Genomic DNA, 15,058 nt, shown 5'->3' on the forward strand with positions numbered 1-15,058 from the left:
TTGCTATTCGCACAGCTCTAGTGAAAATCCAACATGGCTGCTCTGTTCCATGGCCACCTGGCCGGCTTGGAGTGCACTTTCTGACATAGTATCATATGGGAATGATCCCACAGTTGCAATGTAACGCGGTGCTACTAGTCCATGGGGTGTAATAAAGAAATGCAAAAACTGGGCTCCACTGTACGTTCTTGCCTGCTCCACCCCGCAACAGCCTTTGTCATTAGGGCTAACAGTACTAAAAGTAAAAAATAAAACAAAAATAAAAGAAAGTGTGAAGTGTACTACACTCAAACCTCATAATAACAAAGTCACATCTGCCACGAAAATAACTTCGTTATATCCGAAAATTTGTTATAAACGGTTATTTGGAACACTGTATCTATGACAAGACTATTATTAATTTACTTCGTTATAACCGATAATTCGTTATATCCGAGTTCGTTATATCGAGGTTTGAGTGTAATAATGCTGATTGCATCAAGAATGAAGGTCAATTATACAAAAGATCGAAAACAGTTTATTTTAACACAACTAATCCATTGTTGCAGAATAAAAGCATAAAATAAATGCGCCATAAAATTCGCCATTAAGTGATGTTACGAGTGATGAGATAATATATACAAGGTATCGGGAAGATGAAAACCATGTGCTCCCAGTGATTGCAGCGAGGCCACGTTCACTTGTTGCCTTCGATGCTCTGCGTCGTGCGAGACACGGTCGACATGCCGTTGACGAACTTTGTTCGGAAGAGGACGTTGGCGTTGTTGAACATGCCTTCCTTGAGAGAGACCACGATGAACTGCAATGATCAACGAACGTCGAGAATAAGTGACATGCCGTACAAAGTGAACAGTCCCACTTCAAACCAGATACGCATTGAGCTTGTTGCCTTCGAGCGAATTGTAAAACACTGCAGTCACATGCTGCAGATCTTCGGTCTTGACTTTTGAGGACGTGAATACGCATAATGGGTTGACGTCACATCCATCTTTGCACTTCCAATCCAATTTCCCAGTAGTGCTGGGGCTTGAGCGATAATTTCGACGAATTCTCCAGCAATGTTGTTTTGGTTTGGTACACTGAAGCAACAGCAATGCTTCGGATGATGCAAGCACTGAATTGTTGTAGCGTAGGTGAATATAATGAGCAGGTATCCAATACTTTGAAGCGGTTCGCAGCATTGATGCCAGGAAGGCACAGGCGTTGCTTCTGTCGTAACAGCATTGCAGCTGAAGACGCTGGAGTTTTGAGTCGCAGCTCTCGACAAATGGTGACATGAACAGTGTACGGGGAACACGACTGTATTGAACACAGGCGTACATGCAGCAAGTTATGAAATTTTGTGCAAAGCTCAAGGCATAGGTAACACTTCCAGTGGCTCAAATTTCATGCCCGGGCGGCAATTAGCAGTGCACGTGCTCCTTATTCAAACATTTCTGAATGCCAGTTTATAAGCAGGTAGTGCCTTAAAATTCCTACAACTCTGAGAGTTGGCGGCAGAGAGATATATATCTAACTTCTTTTGCGATTTGGACGAACGGAACAGAGACTCGTGACTTTCAAGCTGATGCTTGGACTGGGAAAGATTAGATCGACTCACCTGTGACTGCTTGAAGTGGGCACGCAGCATCTGGCCAATGTTTTGCGTATGCGAGAGGTCAAGCGCGGCGTCCACTTCGTCCAGAATGTAGATGGGTGCTGGCTTGAAGAGCAGCAAGGACAGGATCAAAGACAGGGCCACCAGTGACCTGTTTTTAACAGAAGAGAGAGAATTCGACACACTTGCTTCCATGTTGTAAAAAAATGGCAGACTAGTGATACGTACATATACAGTAGACACTTGATAATTTAAACTCAAGGGGACCTCTCAGGATTTTGTTTGAATTATCACAAGTTTGAATTATCAGAAGTTCTTATAAATATGACTCGGGGCAACATACCAACTTAGCATTGTGATGTTTGCTGTTTCTCAAGGCCAGAGCAAAATCATAGGCGGCTCTGCATGATTGCCAGTAAACTTTTAGGTGTCAGCGATCATACTGGTACTCGTTACTATACAGCATGTGCACACGTGTTCAATTAAGGGACAAAATTTGCTGTGTCCCATGACAGCTGGTAGCCCCTTCCCTATCTTAGTACGCTTTCTCGCACAACACCAGTGTACTGCGGCAAAAGTGACTCAAAGCGGCCCTGCAACACTTTTTCAGCATGGTCAGAAAACACTGCCGATCGGTAGTCGAGGCTCCTGAGAACACGCGAGCCAAACATTATAGCACAGCATGCGGCCTGAAATTTACAATTAATTCTTAAAGTCAGCTAGAAAGTGTTCCCCCTTCTCTCAACAAATAATGCCATAAACCCAAGTCCGCAGCCACTGACTGATTTGAGCATCGTGTGCTGCACAGTTACTACGGTGGCCACGGAATGCCGCCACGTGCCCACACGTGCGCTCGCAACTACAAGAAAAAAAAATATGCTGCAGGAGGGGGGGGGGATGAGAACACAGCAGTCCAAACAAAAATTTGAAATTTGTTTGAATTACCGAGAGTCTACTGTATATATAGAACAGCAGGGTTAGCGAACAGTAGATAAGGCAACGAGAGGTCGTCTTACCGCTGTCCTCCACTGAGCTCCTGCAGAGATTCTTTCCACACGCCACCAAATGCCACTTTGACCTCGAGACCCTGAAGCGCGTCCATGCCATCGGGAGGAACAAGCTTGGCATCCGTGCCAGGGAGCAGCGTCGAGAAGATGGAGCCAAAGTCCTACACGTAAACACCACAAGAACGTACAATGGCGAAGTTTAGCCGATAGGTGAAACGAACATTTGTCAACGAAATGCCAGGCCTGCATGGAACACACAGCACAGTCACAGCGAAACCTGGAGGAGTGGCCTTTCTGGAGACCCACTGTAAACACTCTTGGGGCGACTACTTTACGTACAGTTGCAAGATACCCACTACGCCATAAATCATCATAATTTTGCGAAGTAGGGAAGTACCCACAATGTCAATATTCCTAACTCTCCAGAGAAGTGAGGTAGCCGCCATGCACATATGATGCAAGGCATCATGTGCACTTTATTGATGCTTTGGCTAATGATGATGAATTATGACTGAGCACTTTGTAATGGGTGGGACACTTTAAACCACCCACTCGTGACACAATTCACATTGTGTGACGTCCTGGCTCTTCTACTTTGCTTTTGTACATCAGTTAATGGGATGCCTGTATAGCAGGGGTCTCAAACACGCGGCCCGCGAACGTTTCGCTTGCGGCCCAGGACTAGCCGGGTGGCGTGGGGTCTCCCCCTGCGTAATCTCTGGACCAGAATAATGTTTACTCATCTTCATCACCAGCTAGACCAGCTCCCTGGCAATCTTACCAATATTTTGTTTTTATGTTTCATCACTAGCTAGACCAGCTCCCAGGCAATCTTACCAATATATTGTTTTTATGTTTGATACAGTGAGGTTGCTGAAAAGCCCCGTAAGAAATATGAAAAATACATTTTACAAATTGCGTATCTTCCGTTGTAATGAAGCTATAAAAAATCCACTTCAAGATTTGGAATCGGCAGAAAAAAACCGAATAGGTGTATGAAGTTTCATTTAATTCACCCAACTATTAAAAAACATGTTTTTGAGACCCACGTCTTCGTGGCGTGTTGGCCAAAGTTTATCACGTCACCCTGAGGGCCCACATCGTACAATGGAATGGCAACTGCAACTCTGTTCTCGGAATGTGCCATGCCTGTCGGGAATGCACACTCTCAGCGAATTGCGCAACTCCTATCAAGAAACTGCAGGCGCCCGCACCTTGTCGACCTTCTTCCAGGCTTCCTTGAGGGCCATGTTCTTCTTCTCGTCCAGCTCGCGGATGACGTCGATAATCTTGTCCCGGTCGTGCCTTACGGTAAGTTTCTTCTTCAGCAGGTCTTGGTACTGGGAGGAAGCAAGACACGAGAATACATGTACTCCAAAATCATCGCTTACCCAGCAGTGCAGTGCATTTAACAGATGTACAAACCTGTCAAAATTTTTAGCGCACGGTGATCGTAAAACAGTACCAATCAATGACAGCTGGGAGTGTCAAATGATACTCAGTTTTTTATTTGGAGCAACCACACAGTTTAAGGGGGGACATGGGCCCTGAAATTTTTTTAAAATTCTTTATCGATTGAGATGAAACTTGCTGATCTTATGTATATTTGTGTGTAGATTTCATATATACAATTATTTCTGTAGTATAAAATGCAGTTTTTAAAATACTCAACAATTCACATGCTGTTTGGGAGCCACAGTTGGCCTAAACTGAGTTACAAAGTAATTAAGCACATAAGAATGACCTGGATTGAGTACAAAATGCAAGAAAACAGGAATGGATGTTCTAAAGCCATTTGAACAAAAGTTATGGGACGTTGAACATTCCAAATGAGTCTACGCCAAGCTGGGGTTTCAGCCACAAATATTCAACATACCGCAATTTTTCTTCAAGTGGGCTTAGGACATCCATTCTTCTTTTCATGCACTCTGTACCAACGTTACTAGATGGAGGCAGTTGGAAAACTGCACGGGATCGCCACAGAAGCGGCGTGGCCGCTCGCTGTCTCCCAAAAAGTGGGGGTGCTGCAATCGTTTTGCGCCCTGTTCACGTGATGTGTTTCGTGTCGCTGCTTCGCCTGCGCCGTGCGATGCCGGCTGTGCGCCGCAGAAAGGGTCACGTGTTTCAACACTGCAAATTAATTTTACACAGTGAGAGAAATGAGCCCACTAACTATGCTCAAGGAATGCAATAACTATATTCACTTGGTTTCAGTCGCCAGTGACACTTCCCCGTCCTCACTTCCTGTCAGTTTCATGCGTTGCTGTGATGCACACTTAAAGGGACTAACGTGCAGAAAATTTTTTTGTATTGTGGTGAAAATGAGAAGATTGTATGTCACGCTGGCGGAATCAAGCATGCTTTTGTCCAAGAAAAAATGAATGATATGTTTAATTTGGCTCTGAAAGTCATGAAAGTACGACCGCTAGCGTCACCCAACAGTGATGTGGTTCAATCCAGTGGTAGGAAGAAAAAAAACTTCCACAGGTACTTATTTTGTTGAACACAAATAGGTATAACTTAAAATTGTACTTTATCACTTTTAGTAGCTTGCCTTTGCATCCGAGAGTAATTTTTGCTTTTTTTTCTCATGCGTTCAAAAAGGCACCCGGTGGTGCTGCTGGCGTCGCGCTCGCTTGCCTGCCTATGGTAGAGAAACGCGAGCCACGCGAGCACGGCGTCCGGCACGCCACTCACAAGAAAAAGAAAAAAAAAGGACGTCTTGGGCGTAGAGCAGCGCAACTGACTTCAGGGAATTTTCGAACCACGCCTGTGAGTTCTCATGCGTAATGTGCATACCAGTATTCACCGAGGTTCTACACTGAAGAAGATTTTGCCTTCAGGTTCCGCTTCACCAAGGTGTTCTTGTTGGCTGTCATGTCGCATATGCAACACAGAACACCTAAACGCAACTGAAAAACAGCCGGGACCTCCTGTTCTTCCGTGAAGCACGTCTCGTTCATTTTAGTTGCACATTTGGTATGCGTGGAACCACTGCAGTTCGTTTCGCAACGCCGGTGTACCAGTGCTGCGGGAACAGACCTAGTTTTTCACTCGACTGGTTTTTCAAGCTGACTAAACAAAGCTGGAAAGACTTGTGGAGACAGGTTTGCGAGACGCTTACCCTACGAGGGGACCGGGAAGGAACACGACGTTCTCCACTGCCGCGGTGAACAAAGACGCTACAGGCCGGGTTTGTCGACTCTCCGGCACGGCGCAGAAAAGGCACTCGAGGCAGGATGTCAACAAACAACACGGGTTTATTAACCCAAGATGCAGCACAGTACGACAGTCACGGGCTTGCAGGCCGTAAAGGGAACTCCTCATGACCGATTGAGTACGCTTGCCGGCGGCGCTACGACCATCACACAAAGGGCAGCAGTCGAGCGCACAGACGAGAAGCCGCCTGCCAGAGCAGCACGTCAACCTCTCATGCCGGCCTGAGTGCATCTGACAGGGGCACGCCCGCGCCAGACAGACGCAAGCTCATGGGGGAAGGGGGTTGTCACTGGCAGCCAACGAGGACAAGCATTGAGCAGTGACGTAAGCTAGCGCGGTGGCTTGTCAAGACATGACGGGACGCGTGCCCGTGCACCGGGAAGCCGACACCTGGCTCGCACCAGACAAAAGGCCTGGCGCCACCACCATGGTCGCCATACTGCCGATTAACGGCGGTTCCCTGCACTCGAGCCGCGCAGGGCCAACACGCGCTAGCTGGGGAACGAGGCGCCAAAGGGGAGGGCGCGCACGATTCCCACAGACTGTGGCAATAATACTTTACTTAACAGGTTGTGTGCTTTAAACAACCGCTATGGTACTTGTTTTATTATTAAACAAACCTAATGCAGCCTGGAAGAACTGCATGTGGTTCCAGTTTTCGACTTTCACCGGCACTACAATCGTCATTGCGCCCACCAACCAGTGTTGTGGGCGTCCTCACACCAATGGAAGAAGACCAAACGCAGATAGAAAAATTCTGTTTTAAATATTTCTACTTGCTTTCTAGAGAAACCGCTGCCAGATTGGACACTTCAGACGGTACGCTTTCTATTGCGATACAAACAGAAAAGCGATGAAGGACGGTAGACCATCCATTTAAGCATTGCTGTGTAGCCACCTTGCAAGCAGAACTTCTTGTATAATTTACACTCTGGCTTTAGCTCCAAACGCAAGAGAATATGGTACATCTTCTAAATGAGCAAACATAGAAGAGTTAAAGGATTATCTTTCACAGGTGGTGCTTGCATGAAGTAAACAAACTGATACAGAAACAAAAAATAGACGAGAAAAATTTCGACTTCCTGCACACAAACTGAAAATTGTAAAAGCAACAATGTGCCCTTGCTGTCTGCAGAGTTCAGCATGGAGTGCACGCCACTGATAAGCGTTTGCACCCTGCCTGCCCTGTCCCGTTTCCTAACCTTGTATGTGCTGTTAACACCTTCTAAATGCAACCGAGAATCCTTCTCCCACCTTTTCCTCGGCCTTCAGCAGCATGTTCTGGGCGCGCGAGTTGACGTTCTGGCCCAGTTTCTCCTTCGTTTCGGACAGCTTCTGGATACGTCGCCCAGCATCGGTCGGGTTGTTGGCCTCGAAATCGTACTCGGTGTTGCTCTTGCCAAAGTAAACTCGCTCCGAGGGAATCCACTCGTAGTGACTGACCATGTCCTCCAGCTGCAAGGTAATTGCACCCATTAACAGTCAGCGACAACCTTATGATAGTTCTGAGTATGCTGGAAGCCCCTGAAGGCGGCACTTGAGCATGCGTGCAGCATCACAGGCTACAGTCTGTGTTGGCCTGCCGTTTCTTCTTTAGTGGCAAGAGCACCGAATGACTCTCTCGTTTCTCTTCTAAGCACTTCCGTTAGAGTGCTTACTTCCGGTTTTCCAAATATTTAGAGAAAGCCTTGTAATAAATAAAACTGGTACGAAATCGGTGATTCTGGTTCAAGTTAAGATATTGGATACATATGATATTGGAGGGTAATTTTACTTAAAATAAGGGCCAATTAGCTGTCAGTATTAATTAACGAAAATCAGTTTAACGAGTTCGTTGAAAAAGCAGACGGTTTTCTTGACAGCAGCTGGGATCGTTGCGCCACCTGGCGGAGCAGATCCCAACCACGCGTTTCCTTCTGTGTGGCCTCCGCGATCCGCTTTGGCAGCGCGATGAAACACAAGGTTAACCCAAGGAACACAGCAGGGGGCACACGAATGTGCTAGTACCACTACTGACAGTGTGGTGCTACCGAAGTTCCGAATTTTCGGGAACTGTGTTGCGGTGGTTGCGGCCACTGCAGGCAATGCGCGATACTCTCGAGAGTTCTCACGCACCAGTGAGAGTGCATTTTCGAGATCAGCTCCAATTAAAAGAAGATGTGCAAGTTCCAGCGCGAGCAGTAATCGGGTTCTTTGATCTGAACAGCTTTTAGATCGGGAAAGAGGAGTACAATAGCGCACTGAGCTGCACGCAATGTTCGCTCACGTGCGTGCCACTAAGCAATCCACCTCTGAACTTTTTGCGCATGTCTAACTATTGGTGTTATGCAGGCGTCCACTTCGCAACAGATGCACACTGTTGCTAATTAAGTGCAGTGCACCTAACTGACTAAAGTGCAGTGCACCCACTTGACCACCAGAATGAAATCCAGGGTTTGATGGAATCCCATCTGGTCGAGAGGAGGCATGTAAAAAGAAAAGAAAAGGAAATGCCAACCACAATAAAAAAACACCTTAAAACAGATGTTTCAGCTACCAAACGGAAGGCCTTGTTCACAATGAAGTCGAAAAGTTATGACAAGCTACCTACGTTTCAATAGGTGCCACAAGCACCGCGCACACACGTGAGGAATGTTGCCGTTGTTGCGGCTGAGTTGATTTTTTTTTTTATAGTGGTTGGCGTTTCTTCCTTTTTACAATAACCACCAGGATGCCGCACACGCACCTTCTTAACGGCATCTCCAGCCTCGCGGTCAATCTTGTTCACGTCGTGCTCCCACTGCTGGATCTTGAGCTTGAGCTGGTCGGCCTGCTTCTCGACCTCGGCTCGCTCAGCGTACTTCTCGGCGATCTCGCGGCTCGCTGCCTTCAGCTTCTCCTTCTGTGCCTTGACCTCTTCGCCGGCCTCTTTCACCTTCTCCTGCACAACGACAAGACAGTGAACAAGTCCTTTTAACAAAGGAGATTTTTTTTAAATACTAAAATTGCTAAAGTGGAACTCCAGCCCTGCTATCGTTAAGCTACATTAAAAATTATGGCTAACATGTTTAAATGGAAAGTGCCAGCAAATAAACAGGAACACAAAAAGAAAAAAGAACAGGATAATTGCAGTGGACTTGAACCTACAATAGGAGAACACAAGAAGGAGAGAAGGACAAGCGCCCGTCTAGTTCTCCCTTCCCGAGTTTCTTGTATTTTTGAGCAGGTAAGTACCATCACGGAACCTCATAAACACGCCCTAGTATATGTTCTTTTAAACTTGAAACTAGATTAACATGTAGACTTGTCCGATCTTTGTACTTGTAACTTCGGAAGTTACTGTGGCTTTACTTTACTACACTTCATCTGAGCTAATTGGTAGCGCTGTGCGACCAGCAAAATTTTGGGTGCGACGTGAATTTGAATAAGAAAGTTTGAGTGCGAATCGAATCGAATAATGTTTGGATATCTTTCGAATACTTCGAAGCATAGGCGTGTGCACGAAGGGGGCACCTGCCCCATACGTTTACCTATGGCCACGCAGGCTTTTGACGATAATGGCAGCTGAAGGCCCCTGATGTCGCATTGCAACAACTGTTCACTTCCAATCTTTACTTCAGAAAAGCCAGGGACCAAAGGCAGGCCATTGGGAGAAGCACATCATCGCTTAATTTTCATTTTCATTATAAATTGTGAAGCATTTTGTCCTTTGGACCCAACCAACAGGAGGGGGGGGGGGCTGTGATGATACTTTGCCCCTATGCCCTCCTAATGGGGAACCCTGCGCACACCTGTGCTTCGAAGCGAAATTACAGAAAAAAAGTTGCAGAGGATTCCTAAGCGTATTCTAAATTACATTCTAAAAACATTATAGCTCCAAAATGGCGCAACTGGGCACCACCATATTGGCTCTTCGGGAAGAGCATTTGTCAGTCTTCGAATTTCCCGCTTCAGCTAGGCCCTCCATTGAGAAACAAGCGTACAAAAAACAAACGTTTAAAGTTAACTTCGAGGCCTCCGATTGGCTGTGTTTGCCATGTTGCTCCAGCATGCCTCGCCCTGATGCAGGGAGAGGGTCGTCTGCTGCTGTCGGTCGTCAAGGCTGTCGACAATCGCACTACTTAGTGACACGCTCGCACTCGCCCTGTATTTACGGGTCGACGTCAACCACTTAGAGTATAATTACGCTTTATTTTGGCAGCTGCAAGCAGAACCTCAATCATCAGATTACGATAGTGTGCTGCGCTCATCGCGAACATCGCAGACGCGCGTCCATGACCGAATGAATCGTTGGACCCGTGGTTAGAGCTTCTGCTTATCAGCACTTCGGACCTCGTGGTGAAGACCATTGCAGGACGAATCTTTGTACTTGCGATCGAGCATGACGCACTTCGAAACACCGGGAACTGCAGGCACGTACACCGCGACTGAGCTTACTGCTCGGAGTCGTGGCTAGGCCTAACTCCGTGAGCGCCATTGTACGAGAGGGATCCGAACTTAGCGGGCAATAACATCACGCTAGCGGACATTGCGGACATGTGAGAAGCCGCAATGTGCTTCGTCGCAAGCAATGAATCGCATCGCCCAATGAATCCTTGGAACCGCAGATGGGCATTTCACCTATCGGCAGTGAACCCCCCGACCAAGCCCGTCATACTGGTGGAAGCGGCTAGCAGTTTCGCACGTCGGCGCCCAAAAAGGCAACACCAAGCACGCTGCACGCCGATTTATCGTCGTCATTATTATTTTCCGTTGTTTTAAACTGTTATATTTATTTTCCGGACGTTTGAATACTTTGAATAGTAAAATTCCGGTGTGAATTGAATTGAATAGCAAACACTATTAGAAAAATATTCGAAAGTTTAAATATTCGCACACCCCTACTAATTGGCCTAATTACAGAACAATATTTATTAGAGCTGTGCGAATAGCAAAATTTTGGGTGCGAAGCGAATTCGAATAATAAAGATTGAGTGCGAATCGAATCGAATATTTTCGAATAATTTTCGAATATTTCTCAAACATTTTTCGAATAATTCGAAGTGAAATTACAGAAAAAGTTGCAGAGAATCCCTAAGTATGTTCTTGTGAGATAGCAACATGAAAGTGTTTCTTTTCGCTAGGTTGATGAAGCGTTGGTGGGGTCATATTTCATAGTTGTCTTTCTTATCAAGAGTGAGGCAATGTAGAGGCCGAATTGTATTTATGTACATGATTTGGTGCAACCAAAGTGCTGCCTACAACACTTTACACGGGATAGGCAGGGATGCCATTTCCTCAGCCTCTCCTCCTCTTTCAACTTCTGTGGAAGCCCAACTGATGTGGTGGACAGGGGTGTGCTCCCTTCAAATCCGGAGTTACAGATCTGCCTCGTAGACGTCGATACATAAGAACGTCTGAAATTTTGGATGTTAGAAAGCTTCGGCTTCCGATTTTTCGGACTTCCTGCCCAAATTTCAGGTCCAAAACAGTATTAATTGAGCCCCTACCTCTGCCACATCTTTCATCTCCAAGTTGGAACCAGCGTTTTCTTGAGTTCAGGGCGTCTACCGAGTTGACATTTCTAAATTCCCTGAGTTTTCCAGGTTTTCCCTGAGTGTTTTTGCTGAAATTCCCTGAGTGAAACAGAACTTTGTTTTATGTAAAGATGGGTAGAGAACATATCGCTCGGTGATGTCACTCTCTAATACGCATTTTAGAAAATGAAAACGACTTAATCCCATTTGAATAGTACAAAGAACAGATATCAATATAGCGAAGTTGGTAAAAGCGGCAACTCACTTCGTTATATCGAAACTTCGTTAAACTGAAATTCGACCTTTCATGCAAGGCATAGTTACTGAAGGATTAATCTTAAACTGAAAAGGCCACAAGAATGCTCGACTAATATGGCAACATGAAAAAACTTTTTTTAAATTTTTTTGCGTGAAAAAAATCAATTTTGTTGAGCCTGAGATGCAGCAATCACAGTTAGATGCCTTGCCAGAGTGTCACATGTAAAGATGAAATAAATGCGGGTTTAATGCACTGTGGAATTGCGCTTGTTCTGCTGCTGCGGGTTGTTGTCAAATCCTCGCGCGTTGCCCAGAGCAATGCAACGCCTTTGCTAACATGTTGCCCAACCGAACCATTTGCTCTCCACGAACGCACAACATCGAAAACCATCCCACGTTAGAAAAAAAGAGTCAGTTTCACCGCGAGAGCAAAATAGTAAATCCGATAGCAACAAAGAGGAATTTTATATGAATATAGGCTAGCAGCTCGCTCCTTCAGGAAACGCAGCCGCTGCACTAAGAGAAGTGCCCTATCTATGATCTATGGCTCAGGGGCGGATTCAGGTACATAATGGGGGGGGGGGGTACAAAGGCTGAAGCCAACGCTCAGCAGTGCATTTTGGTGGGTCACGCATATTTACAACAGCCCAGAGGGGATTATGGCGGTGCCTAAGAAGCCTTCGTTGGAAATGTGCATAGGGAAGCAGGAAAGGGTAGAGCAATGAGAGGTAGAGAGCAGGGACAAGATTCTCTTTACCCGTTTTGGACAGGGGCAGGCAAAGCAACCTGACAAAGGGGGCAAACTCGACAAGCAAGCCTGACAAAGGAGGTGGACGACAGGCACTGAAGGGAGGGGGCGGGGGCTGGCTTGGGGGGGGGGGGGGGCGATCGCCGCTACCCGCCCCCCCCCCCCCCGGGATCTGCCACTGCTATGGCTTCAACGGAAGTTTTGCAATTAGAGCACAACACCTACAAAGGTATGAGCCGTATGCTGATCCACACTAAAGATACCGCGGCGCACGCGACCACGCTGGTACAAAGTACGCACTTCCTGTCGGACTCACGCAGCCAGCCCCCCCTCCCAACGCGCCGGCTCCTATCCATGTGCCCATCGCGCGAATGAGACGGTCGGCTCGTTTCATCTCTGCTTAAGCCCCGTTCGTCGGCAGCGCTCGCGCACTTTCACTCGCACATGGAGCATGCGACGCGCGGGGTGATGTAATCGCGATTTGGACTTGATAGGTAACATCATGGCGAAGGCAAAAAATTCGCGTCGGAGTGTCTATATAATTGCTATCGCAAAAAAAAAGCAATATAACTGCGGGCTAAGATCGCATGAAAGCACGGCAACAGCCTGAATTACGGCACATCCGATTATGGTGGAAACGTTACTGTTTTCCGACATCGCGCGCCGAATCGAGCACGTGGGACCCGTGCCGGTGTCGCGAATTTCGGTCGCCGCTATGCCATGGCTCTAAAAAGTTTTGTAATTCGGCTTTATAGCAAACACCCACGTGGTGTGGCTGGTAATTGTCAGCTGCAGCCCCAAAAAATTTCAGTCGACTGCCTAAAACTTGTTTCAGCAATGCCCTCATCGGGAAAAAAAGAAATAAAAAAAGCTTTCACTTGCTGTGAATGGGCCCGTTAGTTACGCTAGCTCTCGCCTGGAAATTTATTCTATTCTTCACGGAGCCCTAAATAGCATCTTTGAAGCTCGGGATCAGAGCGAGTGAGCTCTCCGATAACAGCCAACAAGCGTCTTTTTTCTCGCCGATCGGGATGGCTTGCCAGATACGAGCCTTGTCGAAGACATCCGCTTCCTGCGCGATCGCAATCGCTTGCAAAATAAAGATAACTCAAGCTCGTTACATCTACTGCTACCGCTTCTACAACTAATCATGGTTGTTACTTGACACGCGGCGATAACAAAAACACCATATTGGGCGCTAACGCACAGCACGCGCGAGAAAGATTACAGAACTACACCGCGTACTCCCAGAACATCCTGACAACATTGCGCGATACGATGTGTCGTGGTTCGCGGTTCCCGCACGCCACGCATTAGCCGGATTCTCTCCCACTTCACCGCTGCGAAGGCGATGACAGCATCAAGGTGCGCCACCTCCCCGCAGCCGCAGCGGCCGTATGATTTGAAAAATGCGTTCACAAAATATCGAGCAAGCGCTACCGCGACTTTCGTCGCCTTTCAATAAAGATACTGTGGATTTTCCCTGATGGGAGCACAATTTCCCTGAGTTTTCCCTGAGAATTTCCAGACTACCCAAAATCCCTGAGAATTCCCGGTTTTCCCGGTTTTCCCGGTCGGTAGACACCCTGGAGTTAATACATTTGCGACCGTAGTGGAGCTTGAAAGGCAGCTTTGCCGCAATACGGGGGTGTGAGGAGGTGAAGCATATTGAAAATCTAGGGATCACTTCTAAACTGACGTTGACTGTCTCTTGGCCCTAAGTTCGACCGTAACGGACCTTGAAAGGCAGCTTTGCCGCAATACGAGGGTGTGAGGAGGTGAAGCATATTGAAAATCTAGGGACCACTTCCAATCGACGTTTAATGTCTCTTGCCTAAGTTCGACCGTAACGGAGCTTGAAAGGCAGCTTTGCCGCAATACGGGGGTGTGATGAGGTGAAGCATATTGAAAATCTAGGGACCACTTTCAACCGGACTTTGTCTCTTGGCTAAGTTCGACCGTAACGGAGCTTGAAAGGCAGCTTTGCCGCAGTACGAGAGTGTAATGAGGTGAAGCATATTAAAAATCTGAAGGGGTCACTTTCAATCAGACGTTGACTGCATTTCTCTTTGGGAAGTTCGAATAGCAAACACTATTCGAAAAATATTCGAAATTTCGAATATTCGCACACCCCTAATATTTATCTAAATGCAGAGAAGACGACATTATGAGCGCACGCATAACTAGTGCGAACTGCAGCATTTACAGTCGATCCCGGATATATCGAACTCGAAGGGGATCGCGAAATAGTTCGATATATCGATAATTTGAAATATAAAATATGCGTATTTAAGGCTTATATTAATGCATTGCAGGTCTCGAAACAGTTTCCGGAATTCGTAACAAGCGCTAACTGACGTTTCGCTCGCAACTAGTATGCTAAATAACAATGTGGGAACTTCTTCTTTTGCAAGTTACCGCACTTTATTTCGCACGAAAATAGTCCGTAAACTTGTCTTGCTCCTTGCGCGCCGTCAAGTTCATCGTCATCCTAAATATCATTGAAGCTTTCCAAATAAGCAAATTCAGCACCTTCGGCCACAACAGCGGTGACCGACGCTGAACGCCGATGCAAGCTCTGGAGCGCGGTAAGAGGTCCTTTAGCGGCAGTGTTGACTTAGCGACGGCGTTGACATTTTCATAACCGCACAGGTCCACTTCCGCGGCACCAGCAACGTCAGCCTTGATCGCGGCATCGATGCAGTCAGAAACAGCGACGTCATCTGCACCGATG

General features: G+C 46.8%; 1 protein-coding gene across 1 annotated transcript in view; it reads right to left on the minus strand.

Annotated features, from left to right (window-relative positions):
* Nucleotides 1-530: 530 nt before the first annotated feature.
* LOC119405155 (structural maintenance of chromosomes protein 2-like) overlaps nt 531-15,058 on the minus strand; it is a 44,442-nt gene continuing 29,914 nt past the window's right edge. The window contains 6 exon segments of the mRNA XM_037671959.2: nt 531-799; nt 1,601-1,748; nt 2,614-2,765; nt 3,819-3,944; nt 7,078-7,278; nt 8,549-8,743. Coding sequence (XP_037527887.1) covers nt 677-799; nt 1,601-1,748; nt 2,614-2,765; nt 3,819-3,944; nt 7,078-7,278; nt 8,549-8,743 — 945 coding nt within the window. The 3' untranslated portion in view covers nt 531-676.

The sequence above is a fragment of the Rhipicephalus sanguineus genome, chromosome 9 (genome assembly GCF_013339695.2).
Source record: "Rhipicephalus sanguineus isolate Rsan-2018 chromosome 9, BIME_Rsan_1.4, whole genome shotgun sequence".
In the NCBI taxonomy this organism is placed as follows: Eukaryota; Metazoa; Arthropoda; class Arachnida; order Ixodida; family Ixodidae; genus Rhipicephalus; species Rhipicephalus sanguineus.